Below are 25,733 nucleotides of genomic sequence, written 5' to 3' on the forward strand. Positions count from 1 at the left end.
GCGCGCACGCACACACACCTCCTTCCTCTCTCAGTTTCAGTCACTGGTTAGATATGGCAGCTGCTGGGGACCCCTAAAACACTCTGGCAATTAAGGAGAAATGTGTTGTTTAAAAATGGATTAACTCATTAACAGGAATGTCAACAGTCCGGTCGTGAGCTGTAAAGACAGACAGAAGAGGAACCAGTGGCGAATATCTTTCCAACCCGCAGCGACTGTCTGTATATCTGTGTGAAGTGTATTTGTTGGGGTAAGAGAGACGTCGATTAGCATTAGCACTGTTAGCTTCGCTGCTGCTTTTTCCCGAGCTTTCGCGCTCTTCCCGGCGCATTCCCTCCCGCTCCGCCCCGCTGCGCTCGCACGCGCTCCCGAGGCTCCTGCGGCCTGCTGCTACCGCTGCGTGCTGCGGGTCATGAAAAGCTGCTTTTGTCCGAAAAGGAAGGACGCAGTGCATTTTACAGTTAAGTCAATTTGGTGTTTAATGATTGAAATGTTTTTTTTTTGCGTAGATGTCGAGAAGAATAAGGCATACTGAAGAGAATTTATTTAGAATTAGCTTGTTAGCTCAGCTAGGCTAAGTAGTATAGAATCTCTATGGAGTCTCCTAGCAACCTGCCAGATAATGCTAATGGCTAAAATGATAAAACGCACTATTATGCGAATATTATTCATATATATCATGGACTCAAGATATTATAACAAAATCAAGATGGTTAAAATGAGCTGTGAATCGTTCAGCAAGATAATAAATGTTATTGTGAAGAAATAACGTTACTTCATGAAATATTACTTCGTTTGCTTTTGTATCTAACATAATGTAAACAAAAGCGGAGATATTTTAAGATTATGGAGTATAAGAGCATTATTATGGTGATGCATTGCATATTAATTTATTATAGAGAGCCTTGCTTGTCTTCATTGGATAATATCTAATCCAGTGGTTTTCAAACCCGTTATCTAATCTGTATGGTAATTACATTTATGACACTTAGCATCAGATTTCTGTGCGCATGATATGTTATGCAGCTTCTGTTCAGTTCATTCAATTCACAGAAAACAAGTGAGTGTGTAAACAGGTAATTCTGTAAGAAATGAATGCTGTCTTATGATTTGGCTCTTTGAAAACGTTGAAATTGGATTTTTGGATCAGATGAACACTAATGAATTTGATAAGGCAAGACCTGAAGCGGTGTCATTTTGTTATTAAATACTCATGAGTTAGAATAATCAGCATGTAATTACCGTCAGAGTCTCTAGTCTGAATGCTACTGTTGTTTGTGAGACGTTTGGAGCCGTTGTGGGGCCACGAGCTTCTTTATTTGTACCACAATTGTGGATGTACAAACCAAAGCACAAGCACAATATATATATATATATATACAGTACAGGTCAAAAGTTTGGAAACATTACTATTTTTAATGTTTTGAAAGAAGAAGTTTCTTCTGCTCATCAAGCCTGCATTATTTGATCAAAAATACAGAAAAAAACAGTAATATTGTGAAATATTATTACAATTTAAAATAATTGTTTTTAAATGTATTATACTTTAAATTATCATTTATTTCTGTGATGCAAAGCTGAATTTTTAGGATCATTATCACATGATCCTTTTAGAAATCATTCTAATATGATGATTCGTTATCAAAGTTGGAAACAGTTCTGCTGCTTAATATTTTTTCAGAACATGTGATACTTTTTTAGGATACTTTGATGAATAAAAAGTAAAAAAAAAAAGAAGCTATGTTTTTAAAATATAAATATTTTGTAATAACAATATACACTACTGGTCAGTAATTTGGGGTCACAAATTTTTTTTTCTTTCTTTTTTTTAAATAAAATCAATACTTTTATTCAGCAAGGATGTGATAAATTGATAAAAAGTGATAGTAAAGAAAATATATTATTAGAATATATATTATTATTATTTTTTTTATTTTGAATAAATGCAGTTCTTTTTAACCTTTTATTCATCAAATATATTAGACAGCAGAACTGTTTCCAACACTCATAATAAATCAGAATATTAGAATGATTTCTAAATGATCATGTGATAGACTGGATGTTACATGTGACACTGAAGGCTGGAGTAATGATGCTGAAAATTCAAAATTATATATGGCCTGGATGTATTCAAAATGTGTGTCACTGTTGTTGACATATTTCATTTTGAGTAGCACCTGAGCTGTTTTGATTTTAAGGCTCAATAATGAAAGTAACCTATAGTAGTCGTGATGTTAGAACCAGCGCTTGAGTATTTGATTTGTTTCCCATGATGATGCTTGTGTCAGCCGCCTGTGCAAACAAACATGTTTTCTTAGAGAGGTGGCGTAAACTTGAACAAGCAGTGAAACTAACACATGCAGGGCATTTTTTCCACAAGTTGGGACAGTATCAAGATTATAACTTGCCCTGTGAATATTTTTTCCTGCCATGAATCAAATGTTTTTGTCAACATTTTTTTTTTACATTTACATTTAGCTGCTGCTTTGGTCCAAAGCGACTTACAAAAGAGTGACAAAAGTAATTTGTCAAAGAGCCAACAATATTCATCATATATAGTGCTGTATATTTGACAACTAGATTAAGAATAACTAATGAAAATTAAATGACTAAAAAAATTACACACACACACATATATTTCCCAAATTCTGTTTTTTTTTTTTTTTTCTCCATATTCTGTATTAATTTTAGGCATGCACAATATTAGATTTATAGATTTATCAGATTTGATATCCGATATGCCGATATTTTTCAAATCATATTGGCTGATAGCCGATACCAGTATATATCCTTTTGTTTTGAAACAAGACCAAGTCTCTCCTGTGCAGAAATTATAGACAGATAGTTGGTTAGTATTGAGCAAAAACATATTTGTTAGAACTAATAAACAATATTAAAGTATTTTTTTTTTTTTTTTTTTTTTTTTTTTTTTTTTATTTATTTTTTTTTTAATGAGAGTACATTGAAAGCTTTGAAAATAACTATAATAAAATTAATATCTGCATTTTTTCCCCCCCTCAAACAGATGCAGTTTAAATCTTAACATTTTATTTGTGGATTTAACATTAACAGATGGTCTAAAGCAAAAGAGCTGTATAAAATAATTATAATAAAAGAAAATCTTATAGAGCCCCCTGTATTTAAGTTCTCATAATTCATTAAAAAAACATATTACATATTAATGAATAAATCTGTAGATATTAAATTATTTACAAATATGTGTGTGATTTTTATTCATAAAGCTATAGCTTCTGACCATTAAATCAAAACAGACTCATGATTTTATCACATCAATTACTGCTTTATTTATACAGAAATACAAGTATCCTAATATTATTTGTGTATTTATCGGCTAATTTCGATAACTTTCCAATAATATTCTGCATCCCTAATTAATTTTTTCCAAATAATGTTTTATTTTTATTCTAAATTCCATTTTTTTTTTCGTTTTTCCATTTTAATGGTTTATTTAAATTTTAATGATCAAAAAATGAAGTATGTCTAATTATACTTATTTATAGTATAAGTTCTATACTTTAGTACATATCAATAGAATTCACTAAACTATAACAGCTTAATTTATTAAATTATTAAATGTTTTATTTCTTTTTTTATTTCTTTTTTTCAGGAATTCTGTGTTGTTTTATTTTTTCTGGACTTATGATTTAATACAAATTTATTTTCAAAAAGTTATAATCAAATGAAGGCATAAAACATTACAAATTTTATTAAACTTTTTAAATCAAATGAAAATTAAACGATTCCTTTTATTTTTTGGCAAACAAAGTGCTGCACAACAGGGATTTACTGTAACCGTTAACAGTGATTAAGAAAAATTGTCATTCATTTGCCCAGAGACATGCAGTACATGCAGATTTCATATCTAAATTGTATTTTTAAATTTTAATTTTCATGGACACTTGTATGTATCTCTTTGATTAGTTCTACAGCCCTACTTTTTTTATGTATTGATCCAAAATTCCAAATTCTGTGACTTTTCCGCCTTATACAGTAAATGTATTATTTTTTTATGACTAGATTCAATTCCGTCCACGTTTTCCGCATTGTGGAAATCATAGGCCTCTAAATATGCACATCTGCAAACTGAATTGACAGCGTTAGTGCAGCAGTGCTCCAGGTGGGCGAGTGAAGCATTTGTGAACTGGCTCAAACTTCTCTCACGCTGGCTCTGGGCCATCCTTATTGTTGAGCCCTGAAATATCTTCCAGACAGTGTGCTGACAGCGCCAGCGTCTGTGCCATCGGAGGCTGCTCTGTCCTCCTGACAGATGAGTGATATGAAAGCAGATCTGCTTCTGATGTCCGAATGGCATCTCAGAGCCTTCCCTGCTCATGTTTCAGGAAGGATGCATCCATTCTTTATGATAATTGCTTTGGTGTGCATTTGTTTATGAAGATTCTGACCTAGCCAGTTGAAAGACCAGTTTCCACCTGCATGAATTTTGCATCATTGTGATTTATCCCATAGGTCCTTCCATTTAATTTAGATTTTTTAGGTAGGTCTACACCATTCCTTTCAGTCCAGCCAAAATTTAATTTGGATTGAGCCTCAATTTGATTAACTGAGGTGATTTTTTTTAATTAAGGCTTTTCAATCTGATTGCACCATCAGTTCAGTTATAAACTGATTATTTGTGCATGTAAACATAGCTATTTTCATGTACATTGCATGTGCTTTTTTTATTCCGTTTGGCCTATCAATCTGATTATAAACTGATTGTTAGGTTGCCTGTAAATGTAGACACTATGCATTTTACCACTGATTCAGGTTGTCCTAGGAAACCTTGATTATTAAACAGGTTTGGAGGCCTGAAGCGCACACCAGAACAGCACAGCATCCAAAACACTGTGCTGCTGTGCTGACCAGCATTGTGGCTGCATAAATCATGTCATCATAAAGAGACGCTCCATATATCATAATATCAATGCATTATGAATGCATGACTGGCTCAATATAATACAAAAAATGGATGTTGGAAGCCTTCCAGCATTTACCTCTTTCCATGGCTGAATTCTGCAAACCTCTTTCAGATCCGGACCATGCTTAAGTTCTAACTTAAGATTGAAATGATGTGAATCGTTTGAAAAAGTTTCATTTTTTGTTTGGCATTTGTGTTATCTTGTATAGGTAATAAGCCTCCACAAGCCTTCATGGTTGTGGTTGCCAAATTTCAAGAGTTTAAAGCTTTTTACTTAAATTGATGCATTTTCTTCCCAGTGGTTAACTTAATCTTCCCAACCACTTAACCATTATCATGCAGCCCTACATCATCCCACCTCCATTATCCCAGTCTTCGCTGAGTTTAAACTTGTAGATATCTCTGGCTCAAAACAGCCTTTTTGGGGTAAAAGCAGACCAGTGAAAAGGGGTCTATGAAATCTTGTCATTCATGTTATGAAGTCTTTATTCACCTCAGAAACTAACCTAGAATATACAGGTTTCTTTTCTGTGAGAACTGCATTCCTTCCCTGTTAACGAATGCAGTCTGTTCATGTTTGGTTTTCTCACTGTTGACTCCAGGGATCATCATGTCACACCTCTTTTTAACTCTCTCTCTTGGCTCTGGCAGAGTTCTCACATGCTCTCAATTTGATCTCGCTCTCTTTCTTCTCCGCTGTCTGCTGTTTGCCTTGCTGCAAGCTGCTTCCATGCGCACCAGCGATTTGACACAGCTTCTTTGTGGCTTGCTTGGGAGATCGCAGAGGGCAGGCCCGGTTGCCAAGGAGCCTCCAAAGCATACAAATGAAAAGCAGTCTTTGGATAGACTGCTTTTCATTTGTATTCAACCACACAACTCTTCAGATGCTGAAGAAGAACAAACCCTGACTCCAAATCAGTTGATTTGGGAAGTGTCTCCTGATAAAGGCAAACACAAATGATGGAGACGAGACCAGAACGCCTCCAGGATGTGTCTGTAGTCTTCATCACACACCCAGTGTTTCTCAACTCTTTGTTTAATCTGTTGATCTGTGGTAGACATGCAGTTTTCCTGTTTTTACCCACAAGACTGTTTAGATTTTAGAGGAATGTGCAAGTTCTTGTTCATTATGTGCTTTCAGATGTTCTGGGAGTGTGTATACTTATCTCAAAGTGAATAAATAGACTTCATTATCCAAATCTAGCTAATTGTAATGGTCTTGGAATTGAGATTTTCTTCCCTTGATGTAGTACAGTACGGTGTAGTTGATAAGGAAAGGCTTGCTCGACTGGCTCAGTGTTTCATCCCCACCCTCTTGTGCTTTTCCCACTAGACTCTTTTTCTGTTCTCCAGAACATTGTTCTCTGTTCAAACATGTCATGTACACAGTGACTTGGTTTTTATTTGTCAGTTTGTCTTGATGTTGATGTCTTGATGGCGGTGCCATCATGTTTTATTCTGCTTTGAGATGTCACACTGAGATATATTTGGGTATCAGCTTGTGTAAATGTGAATATTACCGTAAGTGCATTCTCAGAAATAAAGGTACAGCAGCTGTCACTGGAGCAGTATTTTTCCAAAAGGAACTCTTGTACCTTATTACCCCTAAAAGATGCATATGTGACCCTGGACCACAAAACCAGTCATAAGGTTCAATTTTTCGAAATTGAGATTTATACAACATCTGAAAACAGAATAGCTGAGCTTTCTATTGATGTATGGTTTGTTATGAGATACAACTATTTGAAAACCTGGAATCTGAGGGTGCAAAAAAAAATCCAAATATTGAGAAAATCACCTTTAAAGTTGTCCAACTGAAGTTCTTAGCAATGCATTTTTTTATATATTTAAAGTAGGAAATTTACAAAATATCTTCATGTAACATGATCTTTACTTAATATCCTAATGATTTTTGGCATTAAATAAAAATTAATAATTTTGACCCATACAATGTATTTTTGGCTATTGCTACAAATATACCCCAGCGACTTAAAAGACTGGTTTTGTGCTCCAGGGTCACATATTAGTAGCTTAAAAGTACATGATAACACCTAAAGAGTATATCAGTACCTAAATGGTAAATATTAGTACCATTTGAAAAGTGATGTTTAAACCACTTTTATATTGCTCACAAACAATATAGGCTATATGTGGCATCATTTCATGTCCAAACTAAGAGAGCCTTTTCAAATGCCATCAATGCTGTAAAGCCTTTTTAATGCAAGTATATAGATGATCTGTGTGTTTGGGTGGTTTGAAACACAATTTTATGGAAAAATATGGGAAAATGTTGTTGCAAACGTTGTTACAAATAAGTGATTCAAGGAATCATTATTATTTCTTCCATTTCCAAATCTTTAATTAAATGTTGAGTTCATGCTGTGGTTTGTGTGTCACAAATAAACATAACTGAAAACACCTACATTGTACCTACAATGTAAATTAAAGTTATGACCCTTTAAAGTTAATTTAATAAAGTAAATTAAACTTAACAGCTTTAAGTTTTTGTATTGATTGCATGTCAATAGCAATTAAAGAGTTCACGAATAGTAATGATTTCACTTGTAATTGCTTTCAAATGAGACCTACTGTATCTCTTTTGCAGTCTCTGCCATTTGTGCAGGTATAATTTAACAATTTCTTTAAAGGTGTAATTACCGATAAAAATGGCACTTTGAGTTAATTTTACTGAAAAATGGAAATCCCCAGTTCATTCTTATGGGATGTTCTGAGTTGGCAACCGTAACCAAAGAAGGTTGAGTCTAACAAAGAATAAATTCATCTGCTTTTGTAGACAAAACAAACACAGATCCGGCATGTTCTGTCAAGTTGTTTGTTGTTTAGCGTGTAAAAGTTTTAATGCTCCTGTCTCCTCAGAATTCCTCCATGATGCCTGAGGTACGGGAACTTTCAGACGCCCTGCCAGAGATGCCCATGGACCCGATCACTGGTGTAGGGGTTGTGGCCTCAAGAAACAGAGCTCCCACCGGCTATGATGTGGTGAGGGTCCAATACAGTACACTCATACAGATAATGAATATAGTGTAGAAAGTGCATTAGGAAGTAAAACTCTTTGTTCCTCCAAAGCATTTGTCAAGAAATGACATCTGTTAGGAAGTTCTTCTAGTTTGGGGTTTGGGTTTGGGTTAGTTTCTAGTATGCTATTTCTATATGAGAAGCTGTGGCAGTGTTTGAAAACCTAGTGAGCTGCCTAGACAGCATTTCAGTCATAGATTAATATGGGTTTTTCCATGTGTCACTATGATGATTTACATTGTGCCTTTATCCATTTAGCAGACGCTTTTATCCAAAGCAACTTGCAAATGAGGAGAACTTTGGGGTCAGTAAGATTCCATTTTTTAAAAATAAGTACTTAGCAATAGAATTTAGAATTTTGCTTTTATTTTGCAACGATACATTAAATTATTCAAAAGTGACTGTAAATACTCAAATAGAATGTTGTTCTTTTTAGCTTTATATTTGTCCAAGAATAAAAAAAAAAAGTTTTCCACAAAAATATTAAATATGAAGCTATTAAGCTGTGTGTGTGTGTATACAGTGGGACTCGAAAGTTTGGGCACCCCTTGCGGAATCTGTGAAAGTGATCCTACTAAATGCATGTTATTTTTTTATTTAGTTCTGTCCTGAGTAAGATATTGTACATAAGATGTCTACATTTAGTCCAAAAGACAAAAAAATTGCTGAAATTGTTAAAATAACCCCATTCAAAAGTTTAGGAACCCTTGGTTCTTAATACTGTGTGTGGTTACCTGGATGATCATCTTTTCACACTGAGGACAATTGAGGCACTCAAACACAACTATTAAAAAAGGTTCAAACATTCACTGATGCTCCAGAAGGAAACAAGATGCATTAAGAGTTGGGGGTTGAAAACTTTTGAACACGATGAAGATGGCCAAATTTTTCTTATTTTGTTGAAATATATATTTTTTTCCATTTAGTTCTGCCTTTCGTAAGCAACAGAAGATACTGGTATGTTTCCCGGAACACAAATTACGTACAATTTACCTTGATATTCAAATTCCAAAAGTTTTCACCCCCCAGCTCTTAATGCAGACCTGCTAAATAACCAGGATCAGTGTATTACCACCCTAAAATGCTGACTAGATATGCAACTCAGTAGGTTTTCAAACATTACATCAATGTGCAAAACCGCTATGTCATATTTCAGTCTTATGTGGCACTTGGTCTACACTGATGGGTAAAATAGACTTATTTGAGTGCTGTAACATGGCAGGCCTTGTGGAATTGTTGATATGTAATACAAGAACGATGTTGGATGTATTCCACTGGGGTTTTAGAGCTGATATCAACAAAGAGGCCTGTAGATCTGCTCACAAACCATGTTGATCTCAGTTGCAGAAAACCCCTGGTCACGGTGGCCTCAGTTCAAAGGCGTTCACAGGAGAAACACGATCTGTATGTGGTGCGCTTGTTTTCCCAGTAGCTGACTTTTAAATGTGCACAGCTTTGCGGGCGAGATCTGCGTAATCATTTCACCAGAAAGGTGAAGGGGACCAGGAAGATGTCTTAAAGAAAGTGTTTGCATACAGTATCAATGTTGAGCTCTATTGTAACATCTGCTTTATTTTGTAAGATCTCCCAGAGACTGTTTTCCCAAAACCTTTTGGGAAAATGCCACAGCATAGTTTCGTGATTAATGATGCATCTCATTAATAGCCCTACATGAACTTCACACCTTAGAAAGTACACTTCTGATCACAGGCCCAGCTGCTGATGTTTTGTGCCATTAAAACATTTTTGCACCATTGCATTTGCATGTTTTTTGGTAGGAACGCACACATGATCTGGATATACTCTGGCAACAGAAGAGGCAGCGGGGTTGTTGTGTTTCCTTTGGTCGTCACAGTCATTGTCGTCACTCCAGCGCAGGGTTTGATGATGATTGATGTTTTGATTGCGAGAGTGTGTGAAAGCGGGGTCTATTGATAACACCCATTCCACCCCAAAACGTTGTCTTAAATCACGGAAACACTGCAGTATACATGCAAAGCATCAGAGGGAGAGAGTAATCCGTTGTTTCCAGCACTAACAGTGACTTTCTGTCGGTTCAGTATCAAACTACAGAAGTCCGAGGTTTGACCCTTGGGGAACCTCTAAAGTCTGAGCTCTTCACTGACTTTGACTCATCACTTATCAGATATCCTTCCAAGTCGTCTTTTAATTGATTAAAATGAATGTTAAATTAAAATGGTTAAATGCCTTCAAAAATAGGCAAAAATGTTCTCAATAATCATTCAATTGAGTTAAACATTGGTACAAATATTATGAAAGTTATGAGGGTTCTAGACCTGTGCAGCACTAATAATTAATTTAGTCAATTAATGGTGCTTTTAAAGCCAAGTATAATAATAATAACAACAATAATGTTACAATTATAATTAAATATAATAATTATTATTATTATTATTTTGTTTTGAAAACACCATTAATTAGCAAAATTGAATAAAAAATAGAATACAATTTGAAATAAAAATGAATAACAATATAAAAAAAAAAAATTTAGTGATGCAAAAGAATTATTAGTATTTGCATTGTGTCTCTTTTGCTTTAATGACGGCAGTGCTGCAGCTACATGAACAAAACCTGACGATCATGTTCTCCGGCATGATTTGAGATATTTCAAACAAAAGCAAGAACATCTGAGCGAGTTCACATGGTCCATGTCACAAATTTCCTTAAATTTCAGTCACTTAGAAATAGTGCAGAATATGAAATGTTCCCTATTAATCTTTCTTTTCCAATTTTAATTAAAAGAATCCCACATTTCAAGTCTTAGACATTTGCATCCCTCAAGACTTATATGTGCATTTTTTAATGAAATATTACTTACACTAATGGTATACAACATGGTGTATAAATGAGTGCACCATCATGTCTGGTCCTAAGACTCAATGCTGTGTTATTTCAGACCGCAGTTTTACCGTAACACTCGTGTCAAATCTAGCAGCTCGGTGTTCAGTGGTGTTTGTGGAGCAGCTCGTGGGAAGCCAGTTGCCATGGCACGGCTGTTTGTGTGGGCAGCTCGAGCTGTTAACTGAGCAATCATGCGTGTTGACTGCTGTTGAGATGGACATCAGACTGAGAACTGCTCTGTACAGCTAGTGTTGCTAACCAGCTCCATGCTTTTTAGAGACATACAGTAGCTTCTCAAATATGGTTTTAAAAGCCATTCTAAGAGGTTGCATCTCTTTATTTTTGTCAGCATTAAATACTCCGAAATCAATTAGAGTCCTAGACAACAATTTTGTCTGTTCCTAATCTGTCGAGGGTAGGAATTTCCCAGAAGCCCTTGAGAAGCTAATTAAAGTCAGTTATAAATGACCAGCCTACTTTAGAATCCTAAATCTGGGACTCAGTTTGGACTAAATCAGGTCTGTTTTCTGATGGATTGTTAATGTGAATGAATGTTTTGTAAAGAATTGGCTGCCATATTGTAGGAATTATTAGTTTTTTCTTTAAGACATTCTTTACATTCAGATAAACTAAAAGAATCAAACAAGTGACCATCTGCAAATGGAAAAAAAAAAGAAACGCTTTCATTATGCATAATCAAATCAAATCTTTTTATTCTTTTTAGGTTGCACAAACCACAGATGGGCTCGATGCAGACTTGTGGAAAGACGGCCTGTTCAAATCCAAGGTGACCCGCTATCTGTGCTTCACCAGGGCTTTCTCCAAAGAGAACGTGAGTCGTTTCTTCAGCTCTTTATCAGATAATTGAGGAGGTTTCTTTGAAGTACGGTAACATTTTACAAATTGATGTTTCTAATCCTAGATGCTGATTTGTTGATACAGCATTGCTGTGATGCTTCTAGCTGAAGGACGCTTAATAATCTCCTTACTATAAAAACATTTGAATTAAAATTTGTCCTTTATATTTATTTATATATATATATATTAGTTTTTAAAAATGCTGTATATTATTTACATTTGATTTAAATGTGATTTTATTTTTTATTTTCATTGCATTGCATTGCGTAAGGCTCTTGAGACATGCCTTACAACACACTGTACTACTGAGCTACTTCAGTCTGGCCAAAAAGGCAGATGAACGCTTAAAAGGTCCAGACCACGTTCATGCTGGAGTGTTTATATAATGTAACATGTTGTTGGAGTAGACGAGCTCTCTGTAATGTGTCACAGGATCTCGTCTATTTGTTTTGTATATACAATTTCTTTTTGTTCATGAAAACAAAGCTGTTTCCGCTTGTGTCGTCCCTGCGGCGTTTAGTCTCATTCTTCTCTCTGGGACAAACCTCAAGTGGAAAGAACTTGAAAACAATGTTTATGGTGTTATTTTTTTCCCACTTGAATGTTTAGTGGTTCAATAGCTTTTGTTTATTGTAAAGCTTCGTCTCAATGAAGTCATACAGCAGAGCATTTTGACAATAAATAAATAAATAAATCTTCTGGGAAAAAAACACAGAACATCCCGTACTAAATTGTTTCATGGCAAGTAAAGCCATGTAATACAATTCAGTACAAACTCAAAAAAAAAGCAATTATTAAATTATACTTTGCAATAAAAAGAAGACAAGACTGTGTTAGGATTGATGCATTTGCGTCCATAATGAACATATGACTGTCAGTGTTTGACATCAACTTGAACTGCCCTAACAAATGACAGCATAGTCACCTTTATTTATATAGCACTTTATACAATACAGATTGTGCCAAAGAAGAAAATAGTTTATGCAGTTCTTCCTCCGGATAAACTATGCTGTTTCGAAAGTAACAAACAGACCTGTTTTATTGTAAGAGTTAGACAGGGTGGAAATTGGTTGTGCAAAATTTAATGACTTCTCTTTTTGGTACAAGAAACCATGACTAACATTGTTTTGATTATTATTGTTATTATGCATATAGTTATAATGTTAAATCCCAAAGCATGCAAACAAGGGCACTGGTAGAGATGATGTCTGTTCACATTCCCCTATATGTGCTTCCTGTATCTCTCCACAGAGTCATTTAGGAAATGTGCTTGTAGACATGAAGCTCATCGACATCAAGGACACGCTGCCTGTGGGATTCATTCCCATTCAGGAAACTGTGGACACACGTAAGCACCACTCGAATCTCCTCTCATTCATTTACAGCTGCGTTCTCCAGATATTTCAGCTGAGTCACAGCTGATGCATCTTTAAAACCATATTTTCTTAGTTTCTCCATTCTTGATTTGCATTGTTACAGTTAAAATATATCAGTAACATTCCAGATCAGAGTAAAAAGGAGTTTGTTTTCCACTAACGCTTTTAGACATGCAGCCTGATAGGTGGCGTTTTAAAAGCTTGTGGATTTGGTTTCTATCTCGTGTTAAATAATTAATCAATGATCCTCTTTTAATTCCGGTCTCTTTGCTCTTTCTATTGTGAACTGCGTCTCTGTTTCACTTTCTTCAACATGCCCTGTTCATCTCTTTCTCTCTCCAGAGGAGCCGGCCTTCAGGAAGAGGAGGTTATGTATTAAGTTCATCCCGAGAGACTCCACTGAAGCTGCCATCTGTGATATCCGTATCTTGGGACGCACTAAACAAGCACCGCCACAGTATACATTCATAGGGTCAGTTAGTCTCTATACACAAGAACTTGCGACCTAGACTGTCCTACCAACATTTAAATATGTTAATATTAAGAGAGAAAATGAATAGTATTCTGCAGGTGGGCACTGAGTTATATCAAATATTAGTTATATTTGGGATGATTTTTTTTTTGACAATATAAAATTCAACAACGTTATGAACATCAATATTACCTAACAGCTTTATATTTGTTAAGTGAAGTTTTCCAAAGAAGTCCCCAAGGCATTTAGCATGAATTTAAATGTTTTAAAGTGTGTGTAGACAAATACTGACGTTATATTTATTATATGTACTATATTGAATTAATTTTTAATAATTAATGTTTTTACTTCTGGCATAAAACATTTCTAATCTAACTTTGGAAAAAGAAATGTCTTTGCATTTAGAAATCATAATGTTTTAAAACATGCAGATATACTGAAAAAAGAAAAAAAAAACACTTTCAGAGCAGTATTCAACATCAGGCTGAAATCTATGTTTTGATGTGTCTTTCTCATCCTGCGGTATCTGAATCTCTGGCTGTACAGAGCGCTTGCTGTCTTTATTATATTATTGATATTATTTCCTCCCAGGGAGCTGAACAATATGGGGATCTGGTACCGTATGGGAAAGGTGCCACGGACCCAGGACTCTTCACCTGTACAGAACAACACCACCAATAACATCCAGACGGTCACCAACAGCTCCACTCCAGCGCCGGTCTTGCCCAAGTACGTGTTTGTGAAGTCTCAAAATCTGAGGAAGTGTGAACTGCATTTGTCACGACAGCTGCAGAATTGAAAGAGCCAGTGAGACAAACCGAGAGAAGGAAGAGAAAGGTGGAAGGGAAAAAACACTTTGTTAATAAGCAGGTCCAGCACAGCCTTCCTTATATTCTGGAATAAATGAGTTGTGGTCTGTCAGGAATTCACATATAGTTCACAGCAGAGCTTGTCGTCATAGTTACAGGTAAAAGATTTATTTCACAAGCTGAATCATAAGTCAACATGACATTGCAGTTTACACTTCTCACACAGTCAGTTCCTGATGGATGAAACCGAATCCCGACAAGTCAAGTGGCCGTGAGCTCATAATCTTAACGGTTTAGACGTTCAGGCTGCATTTATTTGATTAAAAATAGAGTAAAAACTGATTCAGTTCAGAATAACTTTTCTATTTGAACGTATTTTAAAATGTAATTTATTAATGTGCTGCAAAGCTGAATTTTCAGCAGCTTCAGTGCAAACATTTCTTATGATTATCAATGTTGAAAATAGTTTTTGCTGCTAAAATATAAATATATTTTTTTCAGGATTCTTTGATGAACATAAAGTGAAAAAAAAAACAGCGTTTATTTGAAATATAATTTTTTTTTGTAACATTTTTAAAAGTCTTTACTGTCATGTTTGATCAGTTTAATGCATCCTTTCTGAATAGAAGTATTAATAAAAATAAGAAAAAAAAAAACACCCTGTTTTCCATGATATAACCAGAATAATGAAACATTTTATAGTGTTTTCACATGTAAAATGTGCACGTTTTCTCACATACTTCATGTTTACGGGTTTGCTTGTGTCTCAGGGTTTTGTGCGCCCGGAGCGTTTCTCCGACACAATTGAGAAGTGTCTGTTCCAGCTGTTTCCCTCTCATGGTTTCCTCTCTGACTGTCTGCTCTCTTGATACTGTCCGTCTGTGATCTTATTATGTATAACAGGATACAACTGCAGTGAAGTCACATAACCAAAAATGCATTTCAATGAGGGAGTGACCGTCTCGGTCTGTGACCCCAAACACATGTCTGGACTCTTTCTCACAGTGTTGCACAACAATACAAGGGTTGTAAATGTAGAAAAAATATAGATTAAACAGTTAAATAGTTTATGTATGACTCTGAACTACACCAGTCTGTGGATGTTAGCCAGACATAACAGCTGTTATCAAAATCTAAAACTAGAAACCTAAATTTAGTGCAACAAATCTAGACTAGCATAAGTGAACTTCTCGTTCCTCTATTGGACATTAAAAAGTTAGTGGGGGGTCAGTAAGATTTGTTTATTTGGAAAACATTAATACTTTTATTCTGTAAGGATGCATTAAATTGATCAAAAGTGACATTTATGATGTTGCAAAAGATTTTTATCTCAAATAAACGCTTTTCTTTGACTTTCTATTTATCAAAGAATCCTGAAAAATGCAGAAATTATGGTTTCAACAAAAATATGAAGCAGCACTTTTGTTTTCAACATTGATAATAATCAGAAATGTTTCTTGAGCAGCAAATCGGCATATTAGAATGATTTCTGAAGATCATGTGACGCTGAAGACTGGAGAAATGATGCTGAAAATTCAGCTTTGATCACAAGAATAAACTACATTTTGAAATATTTACATAGAAAAGCTATTTTTGTAATATTTCACAATATTACTGTTTTACTGTATTTCTGATCAAATAAATACAGCCTTGGTGAACAGAAGAGACTTCTTTCAAAAACATTTTTAAAAATCTTACTGACCACAAACTTCTGAACAGGAAATATTTTAATGCTATTTGTAAAACCACTTTCATTCCAGCCAGCTATCTTTACCACATCACAAAGTGAGAATATCAGCAGCCCAAGACGACCAAATTTGATTCATATACAGTTGTTCTGTTCCTCATGATGTGTGGAGTTTCCCTTGCAGCTGCCAGCAGAACACATACAGTGCATAATGAAAACATCAGCTGGGTAGAGCATGTGTCATGTGTGGGGTGTCTTAGTCATGTTTTGAGTGTGTTTAATGGTGGGTGTTTCCCGTAAGGCAGACAGCATTATCCTGTTAATGAGTGGATCTTTAGTAAATGCACAGCTTCATCTGCTTATGTGTAATCACCAAAAAATGCCAGTTTCTAATGCATAATGTTTTTGAGGATATGCAAAACTACATTTCCAAGTAATTAGTTCAAGTTAGTTCCTTGAGGTAGTGGTTCATTTAAGGCCTGTTTTATTGGTTGGTTTCAGGTTGAACCAACCCTGATCAGACACGTTTCTTAGGGAGTGTTCACATAAAATATGTTCTTGCCATTTTTGTTATTGTTAACGAAAACTATTTAAAAAAAAATCTATATCTTTTTTATAAAAAAAAAAAAAAATCTTATCAATCTAAACTTTGTTAATTGAAATAAGATCAAATATAAGTTTAATTACAAACTGAAATAAACCATAGCTTAAATTTAAATATTTTTTAAAAAGTTAATAAAAATAACAAAATTACTAAAAACTTCAAAATGAAAATGGAAAATTAAAGCTTATTCAAAATATTAATGAAAAATATATAAATAATACTTAAACTGGTTCTTGTGTTAAAAACTATGGACACATGTTTGCGCCACTGAATAAAAAATGAAAAAGGTAATTGTGACTTTTTATCTGACTTTCTTTTTTTTCCTCTGTATTCCGAATTCATATCTTGCAATTCTGACTTCATAACACGCAATTCTGAGAAATAAAGACACTCACTTTGACTTAATAAAGTTAAACTCACAATTCTGACTTTTTTTTCTCAGAATTGCGAGTTCATATCTCACAATTCTGACTTCATATCTCGCAATTCCGAGAAAAAAAGAGTCAAAATTGCAAGATACAAACTTGCAATCGCGAGTTAAAAAGTCAGAATTGCGAGAATTTTTTTCTCACAATTGCGAGTTTATATCGCGCAACTCTTTCTTTTTTTCTCAGAATTGCGAGTTTTAAAGTCAGAATTGTGAGATATAAACTCGCAATTCAGAAAAAAAATTCTCGACTTTGTAACTTGCAATTCTGACTTTATAACTCGCAATTTTGACTTTTTTTTTCTCAGAATTGGGAGATATGAACTTGCAGTTCAGAGAAAAAAAAAGTCAAAATTGCGAAATATAAACTCGTTATTCTGAGAAAAAAAGTCTGAATTGTGAGAGGAGAAAGTCCCAATTGCCTTGTTTTATTTTTTTATTTAGTGGCGGAAATGGGCTTCCATTTAAAAAAAACAAACAAAAAAAAAAACCTTTATGGAACTCAACGTTTTGTTTTTGTTTTGTTTTTTTAAATCAGTGGTATTTTTACCTTTTCATGCCATACCTTTTTCAATGACCAGAGACATTTTTCTGAGCGGTTTTTACTTCGCAAGCTGTCTAACAGCTAAAGCAAAGCACGCTGTTTGGTGTGCTATTTAAAGAACCACTGCTAAAAAATATCAGAACTATTTTTCACGTTCTTTAAAGCACAACTGCAAAAAATAAAGCTTGAAAATCTTTTTTTAAAAATCTGTATTTAAAGGTTCTATCAGGTGAACAGTTTGTTTCATTAGGATGTAGATCTCATCATACAGCCTGTGAGATGGAAATATCACAGTTTGCGTGCCTGTGTTACGGAAGCAGCCTTCAGTCATCAGTACGGTTGTCAGTCAGTAGACAGATTGCCACTGATGTTTTGTATGATTTGAAAAGCATCTGTGATGACACACAAACTGCTGTAATAATAGTGAGATCTGAGAAGGAAGATATGTTGAATATTTATTTGATTAAGTGGTAATCGTTTCCCATTTGTGTTTCTTCGCAGGCACATATCCATGACCCTGCCGGCATGTTTCAGAAAAAGCACAACCAGACCAGACTTTGAACACCAGAACTCCAACCTCTATGCCATATCTGGTACGAGAACCGCACATAACACACCTGACCCAAACTGTATCTGAACCTGCACATCACCCTCAATATCGCATCAACACGAACAAGTCGAGACGGCTGTAACCTAAGAACACAACGAGAGACAGAAAGTAATGTTCTTAGAGCTCCAGTCTAGAATTTGACCTGCTTTCACAAATGAAAGGAATCATCAGTTTATTATAAATGAGTAAAAAATAAAAAGTTGTTTACTCTTTCAATTTACTCTCTAAGTTTGAATTAGAAAAAGTAAGCCCTGATACAATTATCTATTAAATATACCAGCTACTTAAAAAACTACTATTCAAAAGTTTGGGGTCAGATTTTTATTGTTATTTTTTTAAAGGAATTAATACTTCTATTCAGCAAAGATGAATTAAATTGATCAAAAGTGACAGTTAGGACATTTAAAATGTTACAGAAATTTTATGATTTTTTTTTTTTTAATTATGTGGATTTTTACATTTTAAATTGGTTGCTATTGATCAAAGAATCCTGAAAAATCTATTTCTATCTTACCAATCTATTAAATTTTTATGTATAAAAAAACTTTGTTAATTGAAATAAGATCAAATATAAGTTTAATTACAAACTGAAATAAACTATAGCTTAAATTTAAATATTTTTTAAAAAGTTAATAAAAATAACAAAATTACTAAAAACTTCCAAATGAAAATGGAAAATTAAAGCTTATTCAAAATATTAATGAAAAATATATAAATAATACTTAAACTGGTTCTTGTGTTAAAAACTATGGAAGCATGTTTGTGTCACTGAATAAAAAATAAAAAAGGTAATTGTGACTTTTTATCTGACTTTCTTTTTTTTTTCTCTGTATTCCGAATTCATATCTTGCAATTCTGACTTCATAACACGCAATTCTGAGAAATAAAGTCAGACTCACTTAGACTTAATAAAGTTAAACTCACAATTCTGACTTTTTTTTTCTCAGAATTACGAGTTCATATCTCACAATTCTGACTTCATATCTCGCAATTCTGAGAAAAAAAGTCAAAATTGCGAGATATAAACTTGCAATTGCAAGTTATAAAGTAAAAATTGCATGTTATAAAGTCAGAATTGCAATTTTTTTTAAATTGGTTGCTATTAATCAAAGAATCCTGAAAAAATAAAAAAGACGAAAATATGAAGTTGCACAACTGTTTTCAACATTTATAATAATCAGAAATGTTTCTTGAGCAGCAAATCAGCATATTATTATGATTTCTGAAGATCATGTGACACTGAAGACTGTAGTAATGATGCTGAAAATTCAGCTTTGATCACAGGAATAAATTACATTTTACTATATATTACACTTAAAAAAAAAGTAATTTTTGAATTATAAAAAAAAAAAAAAAAAAAAACATTTCACTATTTTTACTGTATATTTGATCAAATAAATGCAGCCTTGGTAAGCATATGTGACTTCTTTCAAAAGCATTAAAAATTCTCTCCGGCCCCCAAACTGCTGAACGGTATTGTATTATATATTGGATATATTTTGCATCTCTAGAATGCTTGACATGAGCACCTCAGATTTGTCGCTTACCTTTGCACGTAATAAACCTCTGAAATCTGGAATCCCATCAGCATCCGTGTGGATTCATGGCTGCTGTCATTAGGGATGTGATATTAAACCCTTCTGGAGGTGGAATCTGTTGAACTGTTCCAGATGGTGTTCAGTGATGAGTCAGAACACCTCTCCTTCTGTTCTGAGCTCTTGTTTCTTACCGCACACTTTTTGTTTGTCACATTCATGGAAAAAATGTCTCAGTTTAGTTTGTTTAGCCAGTGCTTTAATACAAGGCAACTTACAAATAAGGGCATTTTTATTTCATAGATGATCATCAGCCAATGACTTCTTAACATTTTGTGGCTTTTTGTGCAAAATATACTATGTCTGGTGAACTCTGGTTAATGCTGACTTTTTGACCTTTCAGCTATGGATGGAGTGCCTTTCATGATTTCGGAGAAGTTTGCATGTGCCTCCAGTGATGTGAGTCTGTTTTCAACCAATCATATGCTTCAAATGAACTCTTGCACAGTCTGTAGGCCACAAAGAGTAAACTGTACTGTTAGATGTAGATTGCATCTTAATAATGCATTTTGGGCAGTTGAAACTAGCACATGAAGTGATTTGGACACTGAGGAGGATGTTGTGTTGTTTCAGTTGCAGCAGGTGGATCTAATGGGCATCAGAATCAAATCACTTGCAGAGATCGAGAAGGAGGTGAGAACTCAGTTTCAACTATGACAAGTGTTGGTTTGTTTGCTGCTTTTGTTTCCAAGCTATCTGTGGCCTTGTTTTAATGCAAAAATGTTTTTGCTTTTCATATAACTTTATAAAAAGGATTACTTTAAATCTGATTGGATAAAGATATCTGTTACATGCACATCAGTTGAAATAGTATTAATTTTACTACTATCCACAGTCAATTATAAATATACTATTATATTAAATATTACATTATAATTATATCAAGGATAAAGGCCTGTTCACACCAAGAACCATAACTAGGATATTAACTATAACCATAAGATTAAAAAAAAATTGTTTGCATTATAGTTTTTAGTCTTGGTGTGAAAAGACCTTAATGTACTATATTTTTTAGGTGGAAGAATGGTTTATTGTGGCTAATATTAATAATAAGTTTAATTATTTATTAGACATTGATGTTTAACATTTAAATGGGCAAAATTAAAAGAGGCGGGTTAATGCAATGGTTATTGATTATAATGGATGTTTAAAAGGTTGTTTATGATGTATGTTATGTAAATAAAGAGGTATTCCAGGTGAGTTTCAGATCAAATCTCAATATTTTGTGTTTGTTATGTATGTCTTTTTGGATGTTTATCATTCTCGTGATGCTCCGTGAACAAACCAAGGTTTATTATAGTTAACTAAAACGAAAAATATAATAAAATACATTACTTTCTAATAATAAATGACTTGTTACTTAGAATAAAATAAATGTTGGCTGAAATATAAAAAGCTTAAACTTATTTTAAGCTAGTTGCCAATGCAGCATTTCTAATTTTTAGTACTACAATAGCTAAAACTGATAAATAAAAAAAACTATATAGACATATTTAAAAATAATAATAATACAAATAACAAAAACAAATTAAAGTGAAAACAAAAATAATAAAAATGAACAAAAACTATTATAGTAGTATAATGATTGTTTAGTATCACTCATAAAATATTGCATTTTGACTAATATATAATTGTATATATTTGCCAAATTTTTATTTAGGCAATAATTAGTTAAAAAAAAAAAAAATCTGTTATGTTGAATTCAGCTTTTGATGAGTAGAACCCGTATGTGTAGCTGTTTTTGACTGATCCACTAGAGGTCAGTGTTTGCTTTGAAACTCACTCTCAGATGGCTTTTAATTCTTTCTGTCTATATCTGTGCCAGTATGAATATAGTTTCCGGACGGAGCACAGCGCCGCGGCCCGTCTGCCACCCAGTCCCACCAGAACATCTCTGGGCTCTGAGGCCTAATGCTCACGCGCCGGAGGAACTTCTAAACTCTGAACACCTGATCCGACCAGAGACTCATCCACCTGAAAGTACAACGGAAACCCACAAAACAAATTGCGACAAGTTCGAAATGAGGGAAAAATAAGGATGTTGCTTGTTTTATTTTAATTTTTTTCATGAAATTAACAAATATTTAATGTGGTCAACTTCAGTCTCTCTTAGGTTGATGCTGCTTTTTCATAAAGAGCTTTGGACATCGAACGACGTGATCAAATCAAAACCACTACCGTGTTTCTTTCGTTATGTGACGAGTGTTGCGTCTGACTTATTCTGGCTGCTGGACTGAGATGCTGTTACCGGAATGACTTTATGAAGGGTCACAGTTGGACATACCCTAAAGAAATCACATTTGAGCCCTAAAGTCTGCATTCATGCGTCAAGTGCATGAGGTGAAAGTTTTTTGTTTGTTGTTTGTTCGCAGGTTGGGTTTTATTTAGATCGCAGCGACTGCATGACTTTGTTCTTCTGTTTTCGATTGGTTTGGAAATGGAGCCCAGTTCACTGCACTGTTACAGGACCTCTGAAACATTTCAGTATTTTTGTGTTTGTCTGGAAAAAAGAGATTAGAACAAAAACACTCCGACTCTGAACAAACCCTTGTACATAGATGAGCGCTGAATCAGGAATACGTTGATTTGGAATTGTGTGTTTTCCCTTTTGTCTTTGTAGCGTCCTTCCTGAACTGATCTATCACTCCAGTCACCCCTGCTCAGTTTTACTCTTTCAGTCTCATGTTACGATGTTTGATGGTACTCAAGCATTTGGATATTGTTTCTGCCAGTCCTTTTGTGGCTTCTGACATTTATGGTGATTTTTTTTTTTTTAAGACTTTTTTTATTTAACAAGTTAATATTTCTGCAGTCATATTTCACCCCAAGATTCAAAGAAAAAATAAGAAATCGAATGTTGCATAAAGAAAAAAATAATAATTTTAAGGCCATAAAGATGTCACATTTACATGAATTTTAAACCTATTTTCCACACAAAAACACATTACTGTAATGCAAAAAATTGTCAGAAATTATGTAAAACGGATACCACGAGTTGCAATACAAATCATGTGCTATTTTTCCATCTCTCATTTATTAAACTTTTGGTAACACTTATAGCCTTTATGTATAATGTATTATGATGGTATCCATAATGTGTGTTGTAATGGATTATATTTTTTCATAAATAATTGTAACCAACTTTAAAATGTTATACTTGAAGGTTTGTCATGTATTTTGATGCATTATACTTTCTTAAGGTGTAAAAATGAATAAGTATTATAATGTATTATAACTGTGGTTACAATTATTCATGAAATCATACAATGCATTATAAGGTGCATTACGAGGCATAATTAATGCATTAAATCTACTTTTATAATGCATTATATATAAAGGCATTTAAAGTGATACCAGACTTTTTTTTATTGCATTACGGTAATAGAAGTGTGGGGTAAATGTGCTTAACTCTAATGAAAATGTTAAAATGCAAATGAAAAAACTGGTTAAGCAAGATACAATTTTTTTTTTTTTTTTTTTTTTGATTTTCAGGGTGAGCTGAACATTTCTTGACAGTTTTTTGAATATCCAGAGCAAATTTTATTAGCCGTTCAGTTTTAGTAAACCATGCAGTCCAGAAGCAGCTCACACCGTGAAGTTTTGAGTCATGTGATTTGCTCCGTGTGCCACTGCTGCTTTCTTGATATGGTGAGCATTATTGGTGTAAGTACAGTGTTATTATTTCCAGGCGTTTCTTCAGAACGCCCTGCTGGAGCAACCATCTCAGGTGAAAGTGTTCAGCTTGGAAACACCAAGTGTTTGGGTGATTAAAGACAGCAGTCCATTCAGATGGTTTGACACCTTCACTGTGAGACTTTGATCAGTCACTCAGATGGGCTTTAGATTTCTTACAGTGTGGATTATAATGTTCAAGCAGCTATAATGTTACATGTTCTAACCACTATGTTGACTTTTATTATGTTGGATTTTACTCCTTTTTTCAAAATTGAAATTAACCACATATCTGATTTTTTTCTTCATTCTGAGGCAGACAGTAGCTTCAGACTTTCAAAACTGATTTTGTTCGCAAGCAGTTTTTTTATTTTTATTTTTACTGAATATAATTTAAAATCCAAGAATAGGTCTAACTTGTCCCAGGTTTATAGATCTAGGAACCAAAATGATAGTTTAACATGAAGTTAAATTACGTGCTGTTGATTTTGATTATTTTTTTTTATTTCATTCATTTGTTTAACTCAAAGCCCCTATAGGAATGCATGCAGCATTATCTATTTTTTTCAACATAAAGATGAGGATTTAATTTGCCATTTTATAGTACTCTTTCATCTAATTATTTAATGATTTTATATGAAGACTAATTTAAATGTTTAGAAATGTAGCTAGTATGCTTCCCCAATATTTTTTTTTTATATTATGTTGAATAGTTTAATTACCAAGTTGGTCACATGAACAAATACAGTAAAACATGTTTAGTTACTGCACTGCGTAAATAAACTCCTGTTTATGATTTTATCAACCATTTAATGTGTATCATTTAATTCATCATTTTGACTGAATGTTTAGATGAACCTGCTGTGTGTTTGTTATTTGAATTGTCAGCTGATTTGAATTTTTTTAGTGTATAAATGGAATTGCCATTTTTGAATGCTGGTTGAATTTTGTGCTTTATTATTCTGTAAAATTACTGTAAACTTTTGATGCATTCTTCATCAACAGCAAAAAGTTTGCTGCCAGATGTCCATAGTTGTGCTACTTGACAAAATCTCAGACAAAATATCTTTGTAACATCATTTTCAGGCAGCTTTAAAAGAATAGTTCATGCTAAAAATGATTGAAATTGGCTGAAAACGCTCACCATCAGGCCAACAAAGATGTAGATGAGTTTGTTTCTTCATCAGAACAAATTCAGAGAAATGTATCATTCTAGCACTTGCTCACCAGTGAATCCTCTGCAGTGAATGGGTGCCGTCAGAATGAGAGTCCAAACAGCTGATCGGACTCTCATTCTGACGGCACCCATTCACTGCAGAGGATCCACTGATGAGCAAGAGAGGTAATGCCAAATTTCTCCAAATCTGTGATGAAGAAATACCCTCAGGCCATCCAAGATGTAGATGAGTTTGAGTACATTTTTAATAATTTTTGGATCTATTCCTTACGCCATCAACAGTCTTTGGCAGTATGTAGTCACTTTCAAATTTATTGCATAGTAGCACAGCATTTCTTCCTGGCACATCTTACCCCTATGTGTAAGTGCAAACGGGATGGTTTCACCACAGAGTAATTCATGTTTACTGGAAATCTGCCTCTGTTTTGTGTTCACAAACGCTCTGAGCTTCCTGTGGCCATTTGACAAGTCTCTTTATTAAGATTTAACATGCGTACCAAACCACAGGGAAATTTTCAAGACTTAAAGCATAAAATCCCCTCAAATGCTGCAGATGCTTTTGGGCAATGTGTTACTGTTTGTGTTGCTTTTAATGTCTTTTTAAGAGAATGAAGTTCAACAAGAAGCGCTGCAAAGCACGTTTATAGACAACGAGTGAGCATTTAAGAAAACACACACGTTATTTCATTTTCTCTTTTAATCATGAGATCTTGCTTCTGGTTTATACTTCACTTTTAGTAGCAAGATGTATGTTAAGTGTGCATGCATCTCTTTTATGTAATTTGCCAAAACATTGCTTTTATTTATATATATATATATATATATATTTTTTTTTTTTTTTTTTTTTTTTTTTTTTTTTTTTTTTCAGGTTTAATGAGGCTTTGTCGTTTTGAGGCCTTCTTGTTTGTTATTGAATTTCTACTAGAAAAATATCATGAAATACGTTCTGCAAATATCTTTATGGTATAAACCCTAATTTCAAGACTCCCTAAAATTAAACCCTCAAGAGCTGGATTAATATCCAAATCAGTATCTGTAGGTCAGCTGAAATAGATACATTTATTG

General features: G+C 33.9%; 1 protein-coding gene across 2 annotated transcripts; it reads left to right on the forward strand.

Annotated features, from left to right (window-relative positions):
• LOC109048740 (multivesicular body subunit 12B-like) lies at positions 1-24,299 on the forward strand. 2 transcript variants are annotated; one of them, XM_042752174.1, is made up of 10 exons: positions 1-460; positions 7,817-7,939; positions 11,562-11,669; positions 12,947-13,043; positions 13,414-13,543; positions 14,135-14,272; positions 18,116-18,207; positions 20,163-20,218; positions 20,393-20,452; positions 21,645-24,299. In XM_042752174.1, exons 1-10 carry the CDS (start codon positions 413-415, stop codon positions 21,729-21,731), a joined length of 939 nt encoding a protein of 312 aa, XP_042608108.1. In that variant the 5' UTR covers positions 1-412; the 3' UTR covers positions 21,732-24,299. The 2 variants fall into 2 exon arrangements, with proteins under 2 accessions (XP_042608108.1, XP_042608116.1); XM_042752182.1 differs by having other exon boundaries at positions 2-250.
• The last annotated feature ends 1,434 nt before the right edge of the window (positions 24,300-25,733 follow it).

Source organism: Cyprinus carpio, chromosome A5, assembly GCF_018340385.1.
Source record: "Cyprinus carpio isolate SPL01 chromosome A5, ASM1834038v1, whole genome shotgun sequence".
In the NCBI taxonomy this organism is placed as follows: domain Eukaryota; kingdom Metazoa; phylum Chordata; class Actinopteri; order Cypriniformes; family Cyprinidae; genus Cyprinus; species Cyprinus carpio.

Excerpts from the sequence above, each read along its gene's own strand:
- LOC109048740 (XM_042752174.1), top strand. The coding sequence starts at position 413 with ATGAAAAGCTGCTTTTGTCCGAAAAGGAAGGACGCAGTGCATTTTACA. Across the intron at positions 11,670-12,946 it reads GGGCTTTCTCCAAAGAGAAC|AGTCATTTAGGAAATGTGCT; the intron begins GTGAGTCGTTTC and ends ATCTCTCCACAG. Across the intron at positions 20,219-20,392 it reads TTGCATGTGCCTCCAGTGAT|TTGCAGCAGGTGGATCTAAT; the intron begins GTGAGTCTGTTT and ends GTGTTGTTTCAG.